This window comes from Medicago sativa, chromosome 1 (assembly GCF_051527215.1).
Source record: "Medicago sativa cultivar Bolivia chromosome 1, Bolivia_mono, whole genome shotgun sequence".
Taxonomy (NCBI): domain Eukaryota; kingdom Viridiplantae; phylum Streptophyta; class Magnoliopsida; order Fabales; family Fabaceae; genus Medicago; species Medicago sativa.
In genome coordinates this window covers 62,448,326-62,474,076 of record NC_140749.1, presented here as the reverse complement: position 1 = coordinate 62,474,076, position 25,751 = coordinate 62,448,326, and the positions used below count along the sequence as shown (strand labels likewise).

The 25,751-nt window shown below is 33.4% G+C and overlaps 1 protein-coding gene and 2 long non-coding RNA genes across 6 annotated transcripts; 1 reads left to right on the top strand and 2 right to left on the bottom strand.

The window, feature by feature from the left end:
• Positions 1-68: 68 nt before the first annotated feature.
• LOC146956179 (uncharacterized) lies at positions 69-25,045 on the bottom strand. 3 transcript variants are annotated; one of them, XR_015019560.1, is made up of 4 exons: positions 24,779-25,045; positions 23,444-23,507; positions 9,335-9,406; positions 69-360 (listed from the first exon to the last, which is right to left on the bottom strand). It is a non-coding gene; the product is annotated as an uncharacterized LOC146956179 (long non-coding RNA). The 3 variants fall into 3 exon arrangements; XR_015019555.1 differs by lacking the exon at positions 24,779-25,045 and adding an exon at positions 23,961-24,644; XR_015019557.1 differs by lacking the exons at positions 23,444-23,507; positions 24,779-25,045 and adding an exon at positions 9,574-9,864.
• Positions 12,168-19,624, bottom strand: LOC146956181 (EH domain-containing protein 1-like). Of its 2 annotated transcripts, XM_085727291.1 has the most exons (11): positions 17,804-19,624; positions 17,610-17,689; positions 17,304-17,436; positions 17,010-17,204; positions 15,304-15,443; positions 15,110-15,179; positions 14,545-14,627; positions 14,165-14,425; positions 13,622-13,727; positions 12,815-12,958; positions 12,168-12,731 (listed from the first exon to the last, which is right to left on the bottom strand). In XM_085727291.1, exons 4-11 carry the CDS (start codon positions 17,196-17,198, stop codon positions 12,600-12,602), a joined length of 1,125 nt encoding a protein of 374 aa, XP_085583417.1. In that variant the 5' UTR covers positions 17,199-17,204; positions 17,304-17,436; positions 17,610-17,689; positions 17,804-19,624; the 3' UTR covers positions 12,168-12,599. The 2 variants fall into 2 exon arrangements, with proteins under 2 accessions (XP_085583417.1, XP_085583411.1); XM_085727285.1 differs by lacking the exons at positions 17,010-17,204; positions 17,304-17,436; positions 17,610-17,689; positions 17,804-19,624 and adding exons at positions 14,732-14,824; positions 14,930-15,025 and having other exon boundaries at positions 14,165-14,267; positions 14,346-14,425; positions 15,110-15,810.
• On the top strand, positions 19,793-21,929 carry LOC146956180 (uncharacterized). The gene is made up of 2 exons (XR_015019566.1): positions 19,793-20,362; positions 21,623-21,929. It is a non-coding gene; the product is annotated as an uncharacterized LOC146956180 (long non-coding RNA).
• Positions 25,046-25,751: the final 706 nt, after the last annotated feature.

The following is a 25,751-nucleotide window of genomic DNA, read 5'->3' as shown; positions in this document are numbered from 1 at the left end:
TCGCACGAACTAGAACATTCTAGTTCGGCAAGCCTAATGACAACACTTAACAAACTAAATTTAAATAATTTTCAAAATTGAGTTTCACTTAAAATAATATCCAACGAAATTTCGACAGAGTATCCTCTGTATTTTGAATATTTTCCAAGATATGAATCCTGTTTATGTACTTGTATTATCAGCAGAATCCCAAAGTGACATAACTAGGTGTTTGTACAATTCAAAACAAAACATTTAAAGACTACCAATAGCTGCAGATACATCGACCATTCAATTTATACATAGAGGAGACCTACCAAACGAATGACATTGACAGATCTTTAACTCTGCTACAAGCTTTCTACGCACTTGACTTTGAATCTGAAAAAAAATGTAAGAAGAAGGGTTAAGTCATAAAGACTTAGTGAGCAGACAACAACCACCACCAACTAGAAGGGAAACACACAAGAGCACGATAATTACTTTTCTCAAATCTAATTTTAATTTACAAAGCTAGTACCCATGTAAAAAATATGATAAACTCACTATCAAGTGTACCATGCAAATTTGGAAAACTTTGTAACTTTATCAAACCAAATAAGACTATATCAAAATTTCAATGTCGTCTAGAGGTGAAACCAAATCCACAACTTTAAATAAAATATATAAATCGATTGTAATGAAAAGGAGTCGAGACAATCAACTCCAATGGAAAATAAATCTCGGACTTAATGAAAGGGAATCATAATAATAACTTCATAGAAAATATAAAATCATATTCAATTTCATAATACCAAAATAATCAACTTTTGTTATACCCTAATTTTAGACCTAAAAATACTAACTCAATTCCTCTTTTCTTGCATTATAAGTCATTTGAACTGTCTCTGAGCAATTGCATCTTTCTCTGCATTTTATTTCAATGTTATTTGCAAAATTGACATGCAAGGGTATTTTAGTCATTTCCTGCATTCAATTCATTTTAATCTTTGAAAATTGTTTGAGTCTTTTAAATTGGTTTGAATAAGTCTTCATTTCAATTCTATGTCAAAATCCATTTCAAAAATTGCATTTGAAGTCATTTTAAGTCAGTTTTGCCCATAGGGGCATTTTGGTCTTTTTACATGTCAAAACCCTGCTTAAATCTTAAAAAGTGTCTCTGAGTCTGTTGACTTTGTTTGTATGAGGTCTTGCTCTAATCCCTTGTCAAAAATCCATTTTAAAATTTGCATCTGAGTCATTTTCAGTCGTTTTAGCCCTAGGGGCATTTTGGTCATTTTACACGAAATTTCGGCAGAGAGAGGTTACTTTAAAGTACCTCATTTAGGCCATTGGTTCATTTTAGTCCGTTTTGTCAATTTTAATCGTTTCACTTTACGTTTTTTCCAAGTTACCAATTTTATTCCAATTTTATTTTTATTTTTTATTTTAGTCCCTAAAACTGTTAAAAATTGCATTTTAGTCCTTTAAAACATGTAAACTTGCACTTTAGTCCTTTTTTCCTTGTTAGGTCAAACTTTTGTTTTTTGCGGTCAATTACATTTAAGTCCTTTTTTGTGTCCAGCTTTTTTGGTCCTTTTACTTGCAGTCCAGTCCCTTTTTCGAATTACAAAATGGTCCATGAAGTTTTCAACAATTGCAGGAAGGTCCCCAAGGTCTTAAGATTTGCAGGAAGGTCCCCAGGTCCAAAATAAGCCAAGGCCGAGCCATTTCAAGTCCATTTCCAGGTGTCAAATTTCCATTGGTCCAGTAATACACTTGGCAGCCTATAAAAGGCTCCAATCATTGCCATGCCACTCAGATTTTTACAACTCAACAAACACATTTCAGATTCTCTCTCTGATCATCAAAGATCAAACGCCAAAATTCTCAGAAAAACTCTCAAGAACATTCATAACAGAAACCCTTACCGTTTCTAAGAACTTCGAAATTCATCAAATTCATATCAACACGAAGCTTAATTCAACAAATTATTGTGCAAATCAATTGAAATTGACACGAACTCTCAGAGATTCATCAAGAACCTTCATCATCGGGTTCGTACCTTCGGAATTCAAGCACATTGTGCGATCACGAAGGGTTTTGAGGCGAGAAGAAGAGGAATTGAAGTAGGCTTCGAATCAGTGAAGAAGAAGAAGAGGATACCGATTTATTTTCGGTTTTCAACTTACCAGAAAAACTCTTAAGGATCTTTGTTCGAACCTCCAGATTAATTCAGGTATTCATCAAACTCTCTTCGTTTTTTCATTGCAAGAAGCTCAACGAAGCTCAACGAACACAAATAAACGGTGAATTGAAGAAGAGGTTCGAAAAATTCGAAAGACTTTGAAACGAAGCCCTAAAAGATGTGAAGCTTCAAAGATTCACCGTTTATTTCTTGAAACGAGGCTTGAAATCATCATAAGTATGTAAAACACTTCAGTTTAGGGTTTCGTTTCCTCATATTCAAAAAAAATTTCAAAAGATTCGAAACCAAACCCTAAGACACATATCTGCAAAAATTCACCGTTCTTTTTACAAAATCAAGTTCGAATCCATCGTCAGCAGAAGAAATAACATGGATTAAAGCCTCGTTTCAAAAAGTGCGAAGAGTTTTGAAAAAACTTAGAAACCGTAAAGTTTGAGCTTCGATCTACATAGATCTAGGTCTTGTTTGTGATTTCTGATGCTTGATTCGTGTTTAGACTGAAAAATAAACGGTGAAAAGCTTTAGATCGGAGAGTTTTGGTGTGTTTGAGTGTTAGTTAGGTTTCCGGCATCGGAATCTTCACCGGCGGCGGTGAAACCCGCCGGAGAAGATGACTAGAAGTCTAGAGAGAAGAGAGAGAGCTCGTAACTTAGAGAGAGAAGGGGAATGAGCAAATGGATTGGACCGGTCCTAGAACCTTTATATAAGCAATTGAACCGGACCGGTTCAATCCTGGTTCATTTCAACTTGTTTCCTTGCCGTTAGATTTAGGTCAAGAGTGATCTGGATCAATCCAACGCTCGTGGAGCACTTGGATGATCCAGAACCCGTTGCTTCTTTGGGCCTGGGTCCTTTTTGCTGTTTTCTTTCGTTTTTGGCTTCTTCCTTACTAATTACGCCACTAGACTTTGCTTCCTGCACCCCTTGTGCATCAAATTTTTTTACAAAAATTCCAAAATATATTTTTCATGATTTCTTGATGGTTTTTAGGTGTTTTTTTAACACTTTTGCAGAATGAAATTTGATAAAAGATATGTATAGCATTTTTTCATTATTTTTGTTAGAATTAGCAATTTTTCTTGCACTTTTTAGCCCAAAAACCTTTAAAAAAAATTCCTAAAAAATTTCATGAGTATTTCTTGATGATTTTGTGACCTTTTGGTGTTAATTTTACATAATAAAAATGGTGAACATAATGTGGCTAATTTTTCTACTATTTTGTGATATTTTGTGCTAAAAAATGAGTGAAACTTTGCTTGATTTCAATCCCAATTGCTTGATGAGCACTTGTGACCTATACCACTTGATTTCATAGGGTTTTAGCTGCTGTTTGTGTTTAATGTTGTTGCATAATGGTGAATTTTGGTTGGTTACTTAGCTTACAAGTTAGTTGAGTAGTTAAATAATGCAAATATGCTTAAAATTTGTTTTAAAATGCCAATTAAATCATGTTGCCTTAATTCCCATTCCAAGATTTGATTCTAAACCTTTAAAATGTATTGGAATGTGAGAATTATAGGTCATATGGTTCTTGCACTCTATGAACAAATTTTAGTCATGTTTGCACTCTTTTTGCCTTTATTTTGATTTACCTTCTATCCCTTATGCTCTAGTATTTCTCTTGCTTTGTTTCCTTTGATATTGTCATGTGTTACTAACCATTTCATGTCTCGTATTCTCCATAAGCATCCCCATTTCATTCCACATCTCATCTCTTTCTCCACTTTTATTTCTTGCATTTTAAGTTTCAATCCCATACAAAAATTAGAATGTAAAGATTTAGGAATTCTTGTAAAATTTTACTTTCATGCTTTTAATTTCTTGGCAAAGAGGCCATAGAATGTATCTAGGGTATGATGTAAAGGACAATGGACTCTAATGATGTACACCGGCACAAGCACCGACACATGCACACACATCACTATATAGCTAGAATATGCATGTTTAGATGTATGATTAGGATTGTATGTTTAGATGTATGTTTAGGCCTTATACTTAGAAAAATCATTTTCCCAAAAAACTTGAACAAACATCACTCAAACCTTTTTTCATAATAAACCTTGGGATCAAAATCCCATTGTATTTTCCTTTTCTTTTTTCTTAATCAAAAATTCAATGAAAAATAACCATACTTGACTTCTTTTGCAAATGACTAATCAAACCTCACCTTTTCTTAAATTCTCATGCCCTTGAGGCCTCTCAATCTCTATTCTTCAAAACCCCATTTTCAAACTTAAAATCAACCAACAAAAACAAAAACATTTTTTGGAAGAGAACTACGGTGGATTTGATCCCTTAATCGGGTACGTAGGCAAGGAATCAAAATTCCTTCAATTCAACTAAAATAAAAAAATTCAAACACATTCTTCTCCCTCCAATTCTTCATTTAGTAACTCTTAGGTGTAAATATCATTTCAAAATAGCATTTAAAAATAAAGCGCGCGCGTAGAAATTAAAGACGGTTCCTATAGGTTACTATAGTCGTTATGGGTGCCTAACACCTTCCCGTAGCGAAAACAACTCCCGGACCTCGATTCTCAAGGGTTTTGCTTACTTTTTCCCTTCCCAAGAAAAAATAAGATATCACCGGTTTAAAAGGTTCAAACGTAATCAATGTTTGACACCCGAAAACCAAGATAAAACAACTTTAAATAAAGTATAGAAACCAAACTTTAGTGAAAATAATCAAATGGGTGAATCGAGAACTAGCTCCATCTCGTTGATAACCCTCTCCTCCTAATGGTGGCCTTTCCATGGGGCGGCTCCATCTAACGGATAGCTCTTTTCTCTCGACTCAAAACAAAGTGTAAAACATTTTCAATTAGGGAGTTTACCTCTCATTGATAGCCCTCTCCTCCTAATGGTGGCCCTTCCATAGGGGCGGCTCCATCTAATGGGGTAACTTTACCTAATTGAAATCACATACTAGGTGCACCTAGGTCGTCGTCATTATAACCGTAATTTTCAAAACAAATTCTCAAAAACCATATTTTTCAACATATCGGATCAAAATATGTACCATCAAAACTCAATTGAAAATCTACCACTTTTAGTCATAAGTAAATCCAAATCAAATCCACGTCGAGTACATATTAATACCAAAATCTTCGAAAAAACACAATTCCAAAACCAAGCTTTAGAACATATCAAAACTAGTCAAAATTAGCTTTTAGGAACATATCAAAACTAGTGCACAAAATATATGCAATCAAATCTCCATTTCAAATCCAAAACTTTGTAAATCACAAGTAGCGTCAAAGTGAGTATATATTAACATCGAAAATTTTCCAAAAACATATATCTCAAAACCGTATTTCTCCATATCTCAAAACTCATGTCATAGTATATGCAATTGTTATACCCTAATTTTGGACCTAAAAATACTAGCTCAATTCTTCTTTTCTTGTATTTCAAGTCATTTGAATTTGTCCTTGGTCAATTGCACCTTCCTCTGCATCTTATTTCAATGTTATTTTCAAAATTCATGAAAAAAAGGGTATTTTAGTCATTTCCTGCATTCAAATTCATTTTAGTCCTTGAAAATTGTTTGTGTCTTTTTCATTTGATTTGCAAAAGTCCTTGTTTCAATCTCATGTTAAAGTCCATTTCAAAAATTACATTTGAAGTCATTTTGAGTCAGTTTAGCCCCTAGGGGCATTTTAGTCATTTCCTGTGTTAAAGTCCCTTTTAATCCCTAAAAAATTGTCTCTGAGTCTTTTAATTTGTCTGTATAAACTCTTGCTTTAATTCCCTGTTAAAAACCATTTTAAAATTGCATCTAAGTCATTTTGAGTCATTTTGGTCCCCAGGGGCATTTTGGTCATTTCACACAAAATTTCGACAGAGAGAGGTTACTTTAAAGTACCTCATTTAGGTAGTTGGTTCATTTTAATCCTTTTTGTGTTTTTTATTTTTGTTTCACTTTAAGTTTTTTTCCAATTACCAATTTTAATTCATTTTAATTTGACTTTTTTTGCATTTTAGTCCTTCAACTTCTAAAAATTGCACTTAGGTCCTTTTCTTCCACCTTTTTTTTCAAAGACTTTTTCAATTTACATTTTAGTCCTGTAAGTCAAACCTTTTGTTTTTTAGTTTTTTTTATTTTACAGTTTGGTCCTCAGATTTAATCAAATTGCAGATTAGTCCCCAAAGTCCTAAAATTTGCAGGAAGGTCCTCAGGACTATTTTAAGCCAAGGCCGAGCTAGTCTCAGTCCAAATCCACATGGCAGATTACAATTGGTTCAGTGGTGCACATTTCAAGCTATATAAGGGCCAACTCATCAATGCAACAGTACGAATCACCATTCCATAACCGCCACATCACAAACAGAGAAACATCTTCTCTCTCTAGTCTGTTAGATCAAAAATCTCAGAAAGCTCAAGAACACAGAAGAACAATCACAAACCCTAAGTTTCCAGAACCACAAATTCAACACAATTTCAACGAATTGGTGAGAGTTCTCAGAGATTCGAATCTGAATCATCATCATTGAACTCTAGCCACTGCAATTCAAGCACAAATTCAAAGAATTTGTACGATCACAGTGAGAGAAGCGAGAAGAAGAGAGAATCGAAGCAAGTTCTGAACCAGTGAAGGAGAAAGAGAGAAGAACACCGATTTATTTTCGGTCCAAACTTACCAGAAGCTTGCAAGGATCTTGTTGTTCGAAATCTCCGATTAAAACCAGGTATTCATCAAAAACTTCCTCGTTTCTCATCGCAAAAAGCTCAACGAAGGTCTATTAACACAAATAAATGGTGAATCAGAATAGATCGGTGACATAGGAACACTTTCCTTCGAAAGAACTTTGAAAAGATTCGAAAAAGTTTTAAACTGAACCCTAAAACATAGATCTACGAAGATTCACCGTTTATTTTTAAGAACTGAGTTCATATTCGTAATCTGTGGGAAAAAACAAGTGGATTAGGGTTTAGATCCATACAAACCGTTTTGTTTGAGGCGTTGCCGGAATCTGGAATTCACGGCGGTGATGATGAAGATTCCGATGAATCTTCATCTTCCTCAGCCGTTCTTTTTCAGAAAACGGCGAAGGGAAGAACGCCGGCGAAGAGAGAAGTGAGAGCTTCTCTCACTAGAACGAGAGAAGAGAGAGAAGTGGAGGTATGAAATGAAAATGAACCGGTCCTTAGGCATTATATAACCAACTGAACCGGACCGGTCTGATACCGGTTCATTCCTCTTGTATCCTGGCCGTTTGATCCAGGTTTGATCCATCTGGATCAATCCTACGGTCTCTGTTGATTCCCTGTGGATCCAAATCCACTTCCCCTTGGGCTTGGGCCTAATTTCCCTGCAACTTTCGTTTTACTCTATTTTCCTGCTATTTCGTACGCTGCTTTTACTAATTACACCTCTCTTGACTTTAAAATCTTTTTATAAAAATTCCTAAAAATTCTTGTGTGTTTTTAATGTGCTTCTTGATATTTTTGTGAGTGTTTTACATATTAAAAATTGATAAAAGAAGAATATACTTGACACTTGTGATTTGTTTATCTTTCTTGTGAATGTTTACTATACTTTGATATGATATTTTGTTGAATTGATATTGACGCTTGATGTGCAAATTTGTGAATATTTTAGTCTCTGATTTGGTTTTTTTTACTGTTTGTGAATGCAATTTGTTGATTTCTTGTGTTGCAAGTTATGTGGACATTGTTTGTGAAAGTTAAATGCCAAATATGTCTAAAATATATCATGATTCTAGACTTGAATGTGTTCCTATAATTCTCATATTATTGATTGTGGTAAAAATCTTTGAATATTGCCATGATATGGGAGTTATAGGTCATACACTTGTCTTGTTATCATGATGAATTTTAGGTATATTTTGCTAAGAGTTTTGTCACCTTTTTGTCAAGTTTTTTGCTACTTTGTTTAATGTTCCTTTTGCTTATAATTTCTATCCTATTATGCCTTATGCTACTAACCACTTTATCTCATGTTTCATTCATTCATAAGCATTCCATCCTCCATCCTACATTTTTAGTTCCTTATTTCTTGCACTCTAATTTCTATGCCAAGACCTAGTATGTAAAGAGCTAGGAATTTTGTAATTTCTTTTATGTCTTTAATTTCTTGCAAGACCATAGCATGTATCTAGGCCAATGATGTAAAGGACAATGGACTCTAATGATGTACACCGACACAAGCACCGACACATGCACACACATCACATAGATACTTTAGATGTATGCTTAGGGTATGCATGCTTTAGATGTATGTTTAGGGTTTGAATGTTTTAGATGTATGTTTAGGAACTTTGAAACTTAGGCAAATTCTCTTTTCAAAAAAAAATATGAACAATATCACTCAAATCATTTTCTAAATAAACTTTGGGATCAAAATCCCATTGATTTTCCTTTTATTTTCTTAAACAAAAACTTTAATGAACTTTAATCATACTTAGACTTTCATTTTGCAAAATAACTAATCCGACCTCACAATTTCACAATCTTATGCCCTTGAGGCCTCTCTCTCTCTCTCATTCTTCAAAATTCCAATTTTCAAACTTAAAATCAACCAACAAAAACAAAAACCATTTTTTGGAGGAGAACTACGGTGGATTTGATCCCTTAAAAGGGTACGTAGGCAAGGAACCAATATTCCTTCAATTCAAATAAAATAAAAATTCAAACACTTTCTCCTATCTCCAATTCTTCACTTAGAAAACTCTTAGGTGTAAATATCATTTTTCAAATAGCATTTAAAAACAAAGCGCGCGCGTAGAAAGTAAAGACGGTTCCTATAGGTTACTATAGTCGTTATGGGTGCCTAACACCTTCCCGTAGCGAAAACAACTCCCGGACCTCGATTCTCAAGGGTTTTGCTTATTTTTCCCTTCCCAAGAAAAAAATGAGATATCAAAGGTTAAAAAGGTTCAAACTTAATCAATGTTTGACACCCGAAAACCAAGATAAAACAGCAATCAAACCTTTTTTTTTTCAAACCATTTGCTCAATAAGTCATGGCTAAATCCAAATGGAGACCATAATAATATCGATGACTTTAAACATAATTATCATTGAGAAGAAAAATGTTCAAAGGGTGTGCTCCCCATTTTTATGAACACTTTAACATAGTAAATTATCAAAATATCAATCATATTAATAGTGAAAGTATGTGATAATGATCGTTATCAACTCACAGTTACGACGAATCAACAAAGTTTGCTCTCTAACCACTCCTGAAGAAGCATGTGAAGCATCCGACGTCATATCTGAGCATCAATAATATTCTCTCATGAATTAGAAACTTATTCTACTACTTTTCTAACAATAGTTAACCATAAAATCTCCTATCATCTACTCTAATCTCAAAAATTAATTTCTAACAACTAATCATGTCTAAATATGCACTAATTGAGTTGTAAATTGATAAATATACCTCCAAGAAGTCTCAATGAACAAATTTCACCATATGGGTATTCCTCTTCTTTCCCAAGGCACAAATTCAAATCCCAAAATTCTACCAAATAGAGCTTGTACTATGAAATAGCTTGCTTAGATGCATAATATTTATTTTGGGTGTTTGATTTGTGGAAGTAATTTGATGATTTGGGAAAAGGAAGAAACAAAATGAAAAGGAAAGTGAAAACAGAGAGAGGGAGTTACGGGAGGGAGTAAGAAGAAGTGAGGGAAATGTTGTGGTTTTTCTTCCCATGTGTGTGTCTAGTAAGTTCCATTATATATTATATTATTATTACTTATTTATTTATTTATTTTATTATTTTATTTTCCCTTATAATGGAACGGTGTGTTACATTCTTCCCCCCTTAAGAAAATTCGTCCTCGAATTTTTTAACTACTAACCTTTATTTTCGAATAAGTATGGATACTTCGCACGCATTATTTCTTCGGGTTTCCATGTGGTTCACCAGATGGTTCTAGCCATAGAACCTTTACCAAAACAGTGTTCTTTGAACATAAAAGTTTCACTTTCTTATCTATTATAGTTGTCGAATGACCGATGCAACACAAACTCTCGTTTAACTTCACATATTCATGACTAATAACACTAGAACGGTCATAAAGGTACTTCCGAAACATAGCTATTTGAAAGACTACATGAATTATCCAATGGAAGTGCCAAACGATAAGCTACATGTTCGACTCTCTTTAAAATCTTAAACGCCCCAATGCACCTTGGACTTGTATTGTATTGCCATAATACTACACTACAAACTCATTTCACTAGTGATAGTTGTAAGATAAATGTTCTCCAATTGTGAACTCTAAAAGGCAACACCTCTTATCAACATAATTTACCTACTCTAAGCTATTACTTAATGATCTTGGATCAATTTAACCTTTGAAATGACATCTTGAATCAATTTTCTCAAGCTTCTAACCAACCTATGTAAGGGTCACACTACCTACAATACATATCCTCCTAGGGTAATATCTGAATACTAGATTGGTAACTATTGTTATATCCAAATTCCATCTTAGACAAATATCGATCCTAAATTACTCAAAGTTCAAGAACAAATGTACAAAGCACATCCTTTAGGATCCCTATATTTTTCCCAAATTTTCCATCATTCCTAGAATGAAGGTTGTTCTCACATTCAAATGAGTCACATATCTATATCATAAGGACCTCCAACGTTGAATGGTAAATTGAGCTTTACGATCAGAGATAATCGTCAACAACACATCATGCAAGGTGACAATATCATCCAAAATAAATCCTAGCAGACTGAGGTGCAATATTATAGTACTATTCACAAATAAGGAATGTGGAACCTTTGTTAACTGGTCTATAATCGCCCACAACGAGTCATAACCCTTTGAGTTAATGGTAAACCTGTAATGAAATTCTTAGCAATACATTCCCACTTTAATTCACACATTTCAACAAGCTGAAGTAAACTTACAAGCTTTTGATGTCCAACCTTTACTTACGCACATCAAGCACTAAAGAGGCAAAATCTTTTACATCCATCTTCATTTAGAACATTGGTTAATGCTATAACAAGAATGATGAGCCTTCTCTAGTATCTTTCTACATACATTGCCAACATTCGGAACTCATAACCGAGACTTTAACCATAAAAACACCATCGAAATCACCTAAGGAGTCTTACCGTTCCTCACATTATCAACCAGTTTTAGCACGTCTAAAATTTGACTAATCTCCGGATGTCATAAACAACTAGTTACAAACCCGTGCTTCGCACGGGGGTTCAGTAACGTATTTGACAAAATATTATATTGGAAGGATAGATTGCGAAATGACAGATAATTATAAACCATAATACAATAGTTAGAGTACTCTTGCATTACGGATTACAAAATTAAATCTTCAAAATGGCTTGATCACGAGTAACAAATGAAAACATATTTAGTCAGCGGTAGAAACACTTTTCCAGTAATAATTGATATCTATCTATAAACCAATGAAAACCCTATTACCAAAGCTACCTGATTTATATCATTTTGACTTTCAGCTTCAACGTATATAAATCCTTTCACATGAACTACAGCAAAGGCAAATATTTACCGCAATTTAGTATCCAGTTCTTTCAGGTGAACAAACCTTTGCATCAGACAGATAGCTGAAAGCCTCTCTACCTGATTTATATCATTTTGTGTTTTAGCTTCAACGTATATAAATATTTTCACATGATCTACAGCAAAGGCGGATGTCAATGGATACCCATGGGTACGGATAATGATACCCGTCCCCGCCCCGTTGTATAAATATGATACTCGTGCCCATCCCGTATCCTCGTGGGTACCCACTATACGGGTATCCGTGGGTATTGAGGTATCCATGGGTACCTATGAAGTTTTGAATTTATTTATTTTTTGGTACAAATAATAATTTTTTTTAACGGGTTGAATAATGTATCTGGTAAAAAATTTGTTCCAATGGAAAAAATTATGATCCAACAAAATGTCTTAAAATCAAAGTGATGCAGGTCATAGGAACAACAATAAAGCACATAAATTATAGGAACATAGGAATACTATAAATCATAGGAACATTATTAAAATTGACATAAACAAATTACCACTAAGCAAAAGAGTATAGAAACAATACAAAGCCTTCAATGCATAGAAACAGCGGATAAATAATCATGTAAATCTTGCAAAAACAAAAAAAATAAACACGTAAATACAAATATTTAATCCCCGTTTGCTAACAATCATATTTGATGCCAACTCGCTTGCCACGTACCTGCAAATAAAAGGCATCATATTAAACAAATTACAAGGAAAAATGAGTTCAACTTTTTATCTTGACAAATCAATTTTATTTAGATGCACATTCACTTTTAATAAAGAGAGGGAGAAATTGATATTTGAAATTGATCCCAAAATAGATCCTCTCATTCAAGAGATTAGGAATGTCCTTAAAATGGATCCAGGTCCTTATTGTTGTCCTTGTCCATTGCTCTTGAAAACTCATTGATCCACAACTTGTATCAATTTCGGTTTCAATTTCTCAAACTTGTCGATGTTATAAACACTCAACACCTCTTTGAAATGGTCAACATTTGTAAAGTCTCCGGCAGGGAGATGGAACTCCCTTTGTACCTGTTACACGTGTTTCAATTTTCATTCTTTATAAGTATCGTAACAATAAGTGAGTAATTAAAGAGTTGTTTGTGGATTTATACCTTCGTGAATTCCCCCTCCAGGTTATCAATGAGTTTTTGTTGAACTTTAGCTTTCCCTATCACGATAGGCATTTGCTTTTTCAGATGACTGATAATATATGCATGTATTTTGGCAGCTGGAGCTCGTTTTACAAATTCATTGATCTACATGTATAGGTGTTATCTTAATTACCAAGAAATGTAACTTCAATAGATAAAATAAAAATACTAAATGTTAGCATAGTGGTAACTGCTTGACATGTAATCTAAAGAGGCAGATTTCAGTTCAAACTCTGATGGATGCTAGCACATTTGTAATTGCTTAAATTTATAATCTAAAAGGGCAGATTTAAGTTCAACTTGTAGACTATGTGTGAAGTGTCTACCCCTTCACGCTAAATAAAATATCATTCCCCCTCCCAGGTTAATTTCTTAAGAAAACAGATAGATAAAACAAAACATGATTAGTTTTTTTTTTTTTACATAACAAAACATGAGTAGTTACTAACTTTAAGCTGAAATTCTAGAGATTGGATCCACAACAGCTATGTAATCAATAACACAGCAAAAATTTGCATAACATGGTACAAAATGCGGTAAGGACATCAATCCTTTTATTAATGTTTTCCCACCAAATATACTAAAAAGTACATGCCAATTATCTTTCAACTTCTGTGGTTCATTCTATATTTCAAATCTCACCCCACAAATGTATCTCATCATAGAATTTAGCTAAAAAAATTGCAAATGTGTGTAGTATTTACGCTGAGAAAAGCATTATGCTTAAAAAATTTAATCAAATGAAAAACTTAATTTATGATCACAAACCTTCTTTGGTATATCTTTTAGATCTGTAAGAAGGTCTTCCTGTTCTCTTTTAAAGAGTTCATTGCCAAGTACACCAATGTTGTTTACAGGCTGGTCATTGAAGGATCTGCCAATATAAGGCAATGTCACAAGATTTTAATCACATCTAAATTTAAACAACAACAACAACAATAAAAATAATAACAAAGAAAATCTTGGGTCTGTTCGGATTGATTTATATGAGCATAAATAGTGGCATAAGCACTTATGAGACTGTTTGCGTATGACATCTCCATAAATTGCTATCATCTTATTTCCAAAAGCTCTAAAAGATAGTTTATGAAAACAACTTAAGCTTATATGAAAATAGTTTGACTTTATTTTATACATAATTATAGAAATATCTTTATACATACACACTTATATGATAAGCAGTTATGCCATATGGACATATTTAAATTGTTTGTCCCAAAAAATTAAAAATAAAATTTTATGAATTAATTGTGACCAAATTAAATCATACAATCATGGATAAGAAGATAACAATGGAGTAGAAATACATACATGTAGAATTCTTCCAAACAGAAGAATGCAATTTGAGTATCTCCTTGGCCATCTCTTGTCTTGCGATTACTATCAACTTGAAGCACCAAACACAACTTTGAAACTGCTCCAACATGCAACATTTCATGTAAAACTCTAGAATTTGCAGAATACCTACAAATAGAACACATAATTCTAACACCTCTATCACTTGCAGCATGAGAAACCCTCAAAATTTTCTGACACAATAGCCAATCCTGCTCACTCTTCAGGGTTTCCCAGCTGCCTAAAAAATAAAAGCATTATTTTTGCTCTTTCATATTTATTTTAAAATAAGATTCTTTAAACTTTGATATTTATCTAGAACTTAAAGCTAGATTTTAAATCATGTAGGAACATACCAAAATGCCCTTGAGATCAATATGAAGGGAAGGGTTATTGTTTCTATCAATGATGAGTTCAGCAAGCTCTGGTACGTACTTTCCTGCAAAACATGTTTTATGATCAATTCAGAAGACTAAAAATGACTTTTTTTTATCATTAAGAATCGAACTCGATACTCAGACACAACGATTTTGATTTCAATACCTGCATAGCTCTCTCCTCCTATGTAAAATGCTCTTGTTCTATATGATGGATACTTGAGAAACCAATTGTGCAGAAAAGTGTAAGCATCATTAGCTGTTTCAAATAGTCAATAGAGCACAATTAAAATTGACTATAGACTTATTTTGTAACATTTGATGATCATTTTGAAAAAAACAGATATTTATATGAATTTAGAACCTGTGAAGTCATCTCTTAGTTGTGCATATTCACTGGTTGTATTTGAGTAAGAAAATCCAACTCCAACAGGAGATTCCAAGAATAACATGTTTGCTTCTGCATGATATTACATTCCACGTATATAAAAAATACCAAGCATCAATTAACAATTCAAACTAACTAAACAAAAATCAGGCTTACATCTTTTGTATCTGTCCTCTCAAAGACCACCACAATAAATTTCAGACTTATAAATTTCAAACAGCAACATCTGCAATTTGTTCACAAAATTAAACAATTTGATGAGTAATGACAGTTGCATATGCTGAAAAGAATCAGCCCAAAGAAAAGATTGTCCTTTAGGCCATTTTTAAAGCTTTGGCTTGATGCAGTACTCCTTAAGATTCATCAAAGCTGGCCGAATCGTATTCTCGACTTGATTGGAATATTTCAGGCATAACAACCTTTGTGCAACATGATAAGCACTCTGTATCGAGTGATTCTGCAAGCAGTTGACATCCATCCTTTTCTTTTCCTAATGTCAATGAGTCATATCACATGTTAGTGTCTGTGCTTAGTGCCGGTTTATGTTTAACACTAATAATGGTACAACAGGGATGCCAGAATTATTGATTCGCCATTATTCTATGTCCAAGTTTGCCATTCTACCTCTAATCTAATAATACTTTTTCCTATTTCACCAGAAAGTTTGCAGAAGATCAAGGAAAGAACACGCCTCGCTATGCAGAATCCTAAGGTGATGTCATGTAAGCATATTTTATTAACTATCTATTCTTAAATCTTAAAAGGATGAGGACATGGAACAATGGTTACTCCTGTTTTCATCTTTTACTCATACACTTTCATTTATGTTTAAGATTCAAACAAAGAAAAGTGTCAGTTAGACAATAAGTACCAAGTAGTTTGAGTTTTGAGTTTGAGGGGGGTATCATGCATGATATATAGGAAAAATAAAATAGAGGGAATCATCCAACACAGCTGATACATTCTTCTTTTCTTTTCATTCCTAACAAATCCTTTCCTATCATGCAGGTCAAAATGAAAAAACATAGAGATACTACCTTGAACTCCAAATGGTTGTTTTTTAATTCGACATGAAAGTGGAGAATTTTCACATTGGGATAGATTGTTGCTAATTCCGCTATATTCTCCATATGAGTGGCAAATATGGTATACCTGAAAGAAGATTAAAAATATGGCTCAGAAGACATGAACGTCCATTATATAAACATGTAAATAGAACTCCTTTTCACCCCTTCCCTTTTCTGTTTTTTGGCTAGTGATTCCTGACTGAAAAGTGAAAACTATCACCATGCTCCATGGCCAAGATAACACAAAAGTAAGAAAAACCAAAGTATGAAACAATTGAGATATTTATAGATTATTATGCAGTATTGATTGAATGTCATCACAAAAAAGCACACTTCTTCAAAGATGGAACCAATTGATTTTAAAAAGAATAGAGCAGTTAAACAACTAAATCATTCTCAACAATTCCAAAAACAATTAAACTTAAGCTCGGACTTCAAATATAAATCTCAAGAAATGTAAATTTCCTTGTGAAAAATATCCTTTGTCCATCTCACAAACACTTAAATGATCTGAAAATATTATCAATAGAAAAACATAGATATGCTTAGAGATTGCCTGTCATCTATAAGAAAACAATAGGTTCATAGCTAGATTAAAAGAGCTCCAATTCAGATTTTTTGGAAGAAGCCATATTATAAATAAATGAAATAGAAAAAAAAAATTGAAGCTAAAACATAGAGAAGCCATATTATGAATCTTAAGGATTGTGAAAGTAACATCCTCATCTTATTTGACCTATCCTTTTCTAGAGTTTGGGCTCATACAATACTGTCAGAAAGTAACACCCTCATCTTATTTGAACATTCTTATTGTGTCTCAAATAAATGTGTCTCAAATAAATTCCTAACAATTTTTTTTTCTTCACATCAGTTAAAATGGGTCTCAAATACAAAACAGAACCATAAACACAAAAAGTAATGATCATATTATATAATTGTCAAGAGCCAAAAATATTTTGCAATTGAAAATGAAAAAGAATCCATTATACCTCTTTATAGACCCTTTCTACATTGTTATCCACTGTCCCTGCAGGAAGCATGGCCTCACGCTCTGATATGTTGAAACCCCAATTTTCATCTTTAGGAGCCACCTCAAGCCTAATTGCCCTCCGGCTCATCATTTCACATAACCCATATTCTACAGAGACCTGCAGTTGTGGAAAAGAGTTGGAGAACATTACCAACTTAATGGTTGGTAATGTTCAAAATTAATTCAAAGCTAATTCAAAAAAAGTTTAAAGATGACGAAATGGAGGTAATTCAACTGGAGGGATATCACAGACAGTGGATCACATTGTTGGGAATCCACTCAACGAAGCATGATGAATTCTTGTTCTGAACATTGCACGAAATTGTTAAAGATGACGACGAATTCGCACCTTTCATTGCTTCAATCGATCTAAATCATTTTGATGACTGTCGAATCAGTGCAGATGTTAGATACAACCCTTTTAAAAATAAACAAACATCCAATTCAAAATAAAACCATAACTTAAAAACGAAAAAACACAGTAAAAAGGAAATCAAAATCAAAAAAACGATTTGAAGTGATTGTCATGACATAAAATTGGGGATTTCGAGTTACTTACCTTCTGATTCAAAATCCAGAGCGGCGGAAACGATTGCCGGTGCACCGGTCGCCGTTGAAGTTGCTCCGATCCAAAAAATTCTGGAAAAACAAAAACTTGGACATCCAATCGAACATGCATAGCAACAATAAAACAGAAAACACAAAAATTAAACCGATCATGATTTTTGATTAAACAAAAGATGAGGAAATTACCTTGGTCTTCATTCATTTCATTATGTTATCACCAACACAACACTTTCCTCTCCTCTCGCCGTCTCTCTTTCGTTTTCACCTTCTTCCAATTTTCATTTTTCACTTCAGCCGTTTTCCTTTTCTGCTCCAGCGTTCCTCCTTTCCTCTTTTTTGCCGTCGAGTTCCTTCTCTCTCTCGTTCCCGTCTCTCTCTCTCTCTCTCTCTTCTCTTTTTTCTCATATTACCAAGATGCCCATTGATTTTACCAAAATGCCCTTCTCTCAAATTACAGGATTACCAAAATGCCCCTCAGAAGGGCAAAATGGTAATTTCTACAGACATTAATTTTCTTATTTGGTTTAGTAGATGATGGAACAAATTTACACATGGTCAATAATGTCCTTGAATGATCAAGTTTCAGTTGAATTTTATTTACATTCTATTTACAGCAAGTTCTTGTAATTCTTTAAGTACGACCTCTTCTTTTCTACTAACTGGGCAAGACTACTCATAGGCATCCTACTAAAATTATCTACAATAACATTTGCCTTTCTAAGATGATACAAGTCTGGGCAATCAGTTTTTTTTTTCCTTTCAAGAGAGCTCTATCCACCTTCTTTGTCTTGAATTTAAACCTCGTTGTTGAAAGATATACTTACGACTCTTTTGGTCATGTAAATTTTCTAAGTCTTGTCATATAGATGATGCCTTCAAGCCTTAAGAGCAAAAATCATTGCTAACACATTCAAATCATGTGTAGGATAGTTTGGATCATGTATTTCATTACTATTGGAATAAACAACATTTTCATCAATGAACAATATCACAAATTGACCTAAGAATGGTTTAAAACCCAATTCATCAAATCCATAAGAAGATGTGGGAGCATTAGTAAGCCCAAAAGGAATAACCAGAATTTCGTAATGCTTGCAGCATGCATAAAGAAGTGTCATTGACATAAGATCCCTCTTAATTTTCAACTGGTGGTACCTAGACCACAAATCAATCTTGCAAAAACTCAGAGCTCCTTGCAGTCGGTCAAACAACTCGTCAATGCAGGGTAAGTGACATTTATTTCTAACTACCACTTTATTCACTTGTTTATGAACTACACATAATCACATGTATCTATCTTTATTCCTTACAAACAATATGAGGGCTCCCTACGGAAAACAATTTGGGTGAATAAATCTCTTATTGGAAAAATCATGTAGCTTCTCCCTTAACACCTAAAGTTTTGCTAACTATTTGATTAAGAGGTATTGATGTCAATAAGTGTTGGGAACCAAGTCTATAGAGAACATAATCTCATTATCAGGTGGTAATCTAGGAAACTATTCAGGAAAACAAATTAGGAAATCCACACAACTTTGGACCCTTTTTAATTCTTTTGAACTCACTAATATATCCCTAATGAAAACTAATTATCCTTGACAATCTCTCCTCAATAACTTGTTAGATCCTAAACTTGAGGTTAAATGATATGGTACCTAACCAAGTTTTTCTCAAAAGGATAAAAGTGATTACCCAATATCTCAACTTTCACTACCTAGTTATAATAGGCTGAGGTGGCTTATTGGACATACAACCAATTCATACTCAAATCCTATCAAAAATCTATACTAAAGCTATCGGTGTTCATACAAGACTAGCTAATGGATGTGTCATAGCTGCCAAGAACGATCCCTTTATTTATTTATTTATTTATTTTTTTTACCTACTTGACCATATTAAAAGCACAATTTACTATCTTTAAAACAATTTCCAGAGTGGAACCAACTAGTGCAGAACCAAAAATACTAACGGAAAGTGGATTATATATATGATCCATGATCTAATCTACGACTCTGCATAGTGCCCAATAATTTATCCACTGGATCCATCCTTTTATGACATTACTATTTGTTGTCCCTAATGACCGAAATATAACTTCAACACAACGATTATAACAATTACGGTATAGTCATTCAACTTGTTTCTGAAACACACCGTTTCATATAAAGACATATTATATAAAAAAAATATATATAATAATAATAGATATATGTAGAACTTACTAGACATGTGGAAAAAAAAGAAAAAACATAACTTTCCTTTTCCTTTCTCCTCTCACTCCCGTAGCTCTCTGTCCCTCATTCCTTTTCTTCTATTTCTTTTTCCTTCCTTTCCCAAATCAATCAATTTCATCACCAAATCAATCATCCTTAAGAATAATTGATCATCTAAGTAAAGCAACTTCATATTCAAGCTCTATTGGTAGAATTTTGGGGGTTAGGGTTTGTGCTTTGAAGTAGAAGGAGAATACCCATATTGTCAGAGTTGCTCATTGAGACTCTTTGAGGTATATTTATCAATTTACAACTCAATTAGTGCATATTTAGCCATGATTAGTTGTTAGAAATTAAATTTTGGGATTAGAGTAGATGATAGTAGATTTTGTGGTTAATTATTGTTAGAGAAGTAGTAGAATGAGTTTCTAATTCATGAGAAAATATTATTGGTGCTCATATATGACGCTGGACGCTTCAGATGCTTCTTCAGGAGTGGTTAGAGAGCAAACTTAGTTGATTCGTCATAACTGTGAGTTGATGACGATCATTATCATTTACTTTATTTACCGTTATTATCGATATTTTGATAATTTTATATGTTAAAAGTATTTATCAAATTAGGGAACACACCCTTTGAACATTTTTCTCGTCATTGTTATATAATTTCAAAGTCATCAAATTTAACTATATTCTACTTGGATTTATCTGACTTATCGAGCAAAAGATTTGAAATTTAGGTTTGTTTGCGTTTACTATGACATGAGTTTTAAGGTATGGAGAAATACGGTTTTGAGATATATGTTCTTGGGAATTTTCGATATTAGTATGCGCTCCATTTGGATTTGGATTTGAATTTTACTTATGACTTATAAAGTAGAGAAATTGAAACAGAGAATTTGATTGTACATATTTTCGTAGTTGTTTTGATATGTTGTGAAACGTGGTTTTGGAATATGAGTTTTTGAAAGGTTTGATATTAATTTGTACGCGATTTGGGTTTTGAATTGGATTTGAATTCGGATTTACTTTGGATTATAAGTAGTAGATTTTCGATTGAGTTTTGATGATACATATTTTGAAATAAGTTTCGTTATGTTGTGAACTATGGTTTTAGCATTGTGCTTTAAGAATGATGTTTTGAGAATTACGGATATAATAACGACGACCTAGGTGCACCTAGTATGTTTTGAGTCGAAAGAAAAGAGCTATCTGTTAGATGGAGCCGCCCCTATGGGAAGGCCACCATTAGGAGGAGAGGGCTATCAACGAGATGGAGCTAGTTCTCGATTCACCCATTTTTGATTGTTTTGAGTCAAGAGAAAAGAGCCATCCGTTAGATGGAGCCGCCCCTATGGGAAGGCCACCATTAGGAGGAGAGGGCTATCAACGAGATGGAGCTAGTTCTTGACTCACCCATTTTGATATTTTCACAAAAAAAAAAAATTGGATTGTTATAATCTATTTGGATTTGATTATTTCGATTCCTTTTCATTATGCATGATTTCGATATTTTCATTAAAGTTGTGAATTTGGATTCACCTTTTTACGAAATAGGGATTTTGATATAGTCTTATTTGGTTTGATAAAATTACCAAGTTTTTTCCAAATTTTCACGAGACACTTGATCGTGAGTTTATTATATTTTTTATACGAGTACTAGCTTTGTAAATTAATATTAGATTTGAGAAAAGTAATTAATCGTGCCCTTGTGTGTTTCCCTTCTAGTTGGTGGTGATTGTTGTCTCTCACTAAGTCCTTGTGACTTACCCTTTTTCTTATATTTTTACAGATTCAAGGTCAATTGCGTAGAAAGCTTCTAGCAGGGTTAAAGATCTATCAGTGTCAATCTTTTGGTAGGTTTCCTATGTGTATAAATTGAATGATCAATGTATCTGCAGCTATTGGTTGTTTACAAATGTTTTGTTTTGAGTTGTACAAGTATGAAAAAAAAAAGTGTTATTTGAGATACTGGATGATGAAACAGGTTTTTAAAACAGGATTCTTATCTTGGAAATGTTGAAGTTACAGGGGAAACTCTGTCGAAATTTCAGTAAATATTTTTATTGAAGTGAAAACCGAATTGGAATTGTTTTTTATTTTATAGTTTGTCAAGTTGAATTAATAGGCTTGCCGGGCTAGAATGTTCTAGTTCGTGCGCCGGTCACGATTAGTGTTTTGGGTCGTGACAGTTTCTTGCAAGAATCCTGTTTACTGCATCCCTTAAGGTTTTGTTGCCTAATCTAAAGTATCAAATTTGAAACTTCCCCAAATGAGTACAATTAGATCCAAACACAAATCCACTTAAATATTTTCCTAATTCTCTAATGAACCGCTTGACACACATCTCTTCTATGATAGGGTGAGGATCAAATCTCGAATCTCTGTAAAACAAGGTTTGTACTCTAAAATTGGCATAACCTCAATTTGTTCTGATCTTTTCATACTCGTGTGCTAATTCATCCCAAACACTTTCTATAAGTAAACTAGCCATAAACAATCAAGAGATCTCTATTCATTGTAACAGAGGTGATCCTACTTATTTTCCACATGTAAGTGTATCAAACGAGTCATATACTACACCCTCCAAATTACATGAAGTAAACTCCCAAATTCCTTATGTTTGAGCACCCTAATGCCCTTCATAACCTCTCGATACTATCAATGAATTGCAATAGATCCTCACACATGCTAGACTTATAAATGTAAGGTTTCAGTCCATGTAGGTGAATTTGACGCTTGCTCCTCAACAAATTTCTTATTAACCGTTAAAATTTGTTTGTCTTAGGTTAACCTGTTGCTTTCCAACATAAACCCCAACAAATTGGTGTAATACCTTTAGCAATATTCTCCTTCCTATTGACACTTCAACACTAGCTAATCTTATAACTAAGCCACGTTTGTCGACATGAACGCAAATTCTCCATCATTTGATTTACGTCGACCACGAGTACGTTCCGAAACACGACTTCTTTAACTAAGGTTTTAAGTTTGGGCAATAAACCCAAAAGGAATTAATTTCCCTTCTAGTGGAGATCTTGGTAATGGGTAACACCCTCACTAAATGAAGGAAAATTGACTGAACATAGGACAAGACGACAAAAGAGTGAGACCAATCAAAGACCAAAAGAAATGACAGGATTGGACAACAAGTGACATTATCATAGAATGTTAATAGTTTTTTGCAAGTAAATGGTGCCGCGGTTCACAATTTACTAGTAAGAATCTATTTTCATTCTATGTCTGCAGCTATTAGGACCTACAACCGAGCTCTGATACCAACTTTGTCACGACCCAAAAATTCACAATCGTGACCGGCGCACGAACTAGAACATTCTAGTTCGGCAAGCCTAATGACAACACTTAACAAACTAAATTTAAATAATTTTCAAAATTGAGTTTCACTTAAAATAATATCCAACGAAATTTCGACAGAGTATCCTCTGTATTTTGAATATTTTCCAAGATATGAATCTTGTTTATGTACTTGTATTATCAGCAGAATCCCAAAGTGACATAACTAGGTGTTTGTACAATTCAAAACAAAACATTTAAAGACTACCAATAGCTGCAGATACATCGACCATTCAATTTATACATAGAGGAGACCTACCAAACGAATGACATTGACATATCTTTAACTCTGCTACAAGCTTTCTACGCACTTGACTTTGAATCTGAAAAAAAAAATGTAAGAAGAAGGGTTAAGTCATAAAGACTTAGTGAGCAGACAACAACCACCACCAACTAGAAGGGAAACACACAAGAGCACGATAATTACTTTTCTCAAATCTAATTTTAATTTACAAAGCTAGTACCCATGTAAAAAATATGATAAACTCACTATCAAGTGTACCATGCAAATTTGGAAAACTTTGTAACTTTATCAAACCAAATAAGACTATATCAAAATTTCAATGTCGTCTAGAGGTGAAACCAAATCCACAACTTTAAATAAAATATATAAATCGATTGTAATGAAAAGGAGTCGAGACAATCAGCTCCAATGGAAAATAAATATCGGACTTAATGAAAGGGAATCATAATAATAACTTCATAGAAAATATAAAATCATATTCAATTTCATAATACCAAAATAATAAACTTTAAATAAAGTATAGAAACCAAACTTTAGTGAAAATAATCAAATGGGTGAATCGAGAACTAGCTCCATCTCGTTGATAGCCCTCTCCTCCTAATGGTGGCCTTTCCATGGGGCGGCTCCATCTAACGGATAGCTCTTTTCTCTCGACTCAAAACAAAGTGTAAAACATTTTCAATTAGGGAGTTTACCTCTCATTGATAGCCCTCTCCTCCTAATGGTGGCCCTTCCAAAGGGGCGGCTCCATCTAATGGGATAACTTTACCTAATTGAAATCACATACTAGGTGCACCTAGGTCGTCGTCATTATAACCGTAATTTTCAAAACAAATTCTCAAAACATCTCAAAAACCATATTTTTCAACATATCGGATCAAAATATGTACCATCAAAACTCAATTGAAAATCTACCACTTGTAGTCATAAGTAAATCCAAATCAAATCCACGTCGAGTACATATTAATACCAAAATCTTCGAAAAAACACAATTCCAAAACCAAGCTTTAGAACATATCAAAACTAGTCAAAATTAGCTTTTAGGAACATATCAAAACTAGTGCACAAAATATATGCAATCAAATCTCCATTTCAAATCCAAAACTTTGTAAATCACAAGTAGCGTCAAAGTGAGTATATATTAACATCGAAAATTTTCCAAAAACATATATCTCTAAACCGTATTTCTCCATATCTCAAAACTCATGTCATAGTATATGCAATTGTTATACCTTAATTTTGGACCTAAAAATACTAGCTCAATTCTTCTTTTCTTGCATCGAAAATTAATTTCTAACAACTAATCATGTCTAAATATGCACTAATTGAGTTGTAAATTGATAAATATACCTCCAAGAAGTCTCAATGAACAAATTTCACCATATGGGTATTCCTCTTCTTTCCCAAGGCACAAATTCAAATCCCAAAATTCTACCAAATAGAGCTTGTACTATGAAATAGCTTGCTTAGATGCATAATATTTATTTTGGGTGTTTGATTTGTGGAAGTAATTTGATGATTTGGGAAAAGGAAGAAACAAAATGAAAAGGAAAGTGAAAACAGAAAGAGGGAGTTACGGGAGGGAGTAAGAAGAAGTGAGGGAAATGTTGTGGTTTTTCTTCCCATGTGTGTGTCTAGTAAGTTCCATTATATATTATATTATTATTACTTATTTATTTATTTATTTTATTATTTTATTTTCCCTTATAATGGAACGGTGTGTTACAAAATGTATTGAACTAATTTTGGTAGATCTCTTTCTTAATGGTGCATGCTAAATCTGAACACCTTTCTTGGCTTTGTTTCTATGAACACCTTTCCGTGGATCACTTTCTTGATGGTGCATGCCAATTTTACCTTTATTAATTGATTTTTTGCATGGCTTGTTATAAAATGATTCGGTTGACCAAATTATTGTTCGCCAATCCCTTAATCATCGCTTTCTTGAGCTCTTTCTACTACAATTGTAATTTGTCAACAATTCTATTATGATGCAGTCTTGTTTCTTTTGACATCAATCAATTAGCATTATTAATTCTTTATATTCATCTTTTCCATTTTGTTTGATGTTATTTTTACAGTTAGCTATACCTTTTTCAAAATTTTATCTTTGGTTTTCCTCTACTTTATTTTGAAATTTGCTGTGTTGGATAGGGTGGATTGCGGACATTGATATCTGTGTGCAATCTGGCTGATATTAGCAAATACCTTGCTAACTTATCACTTCTACTCTTTCCTTCTAGGTTTTTGCTTTGTGTTTTTTATTCTTTGCTTTGTTTCTTTGATGGTTTGAGTTGATTTGTTAAATAGTTAACGGGTTTCC

Bases quoted from the DNA above. Each gene is read 5' to 3' on its own strand.
- LOC146956181 (XM_085727291.1), bottom strand. From the start codon at position 17,198: ATGTTCTCCAACTCTTTTCCACAACTGCAGGTCTCTGTAGAATATGGG. The intron at 15,180-15,303 runs GTACTGCATCAA...AACAAATTGCAG, and splicing joins GCTTTGATGAATCTTAAGGA to ATGTTGCTGTTTGAAATTTA. The intron at 14,628-15,109 runs GTAAGCCTGATT...CATGTTTTGCAG, and splicing joins AGAGGACAGATACAAAAGAT to GAAAGTACGTACCAGAGCTT.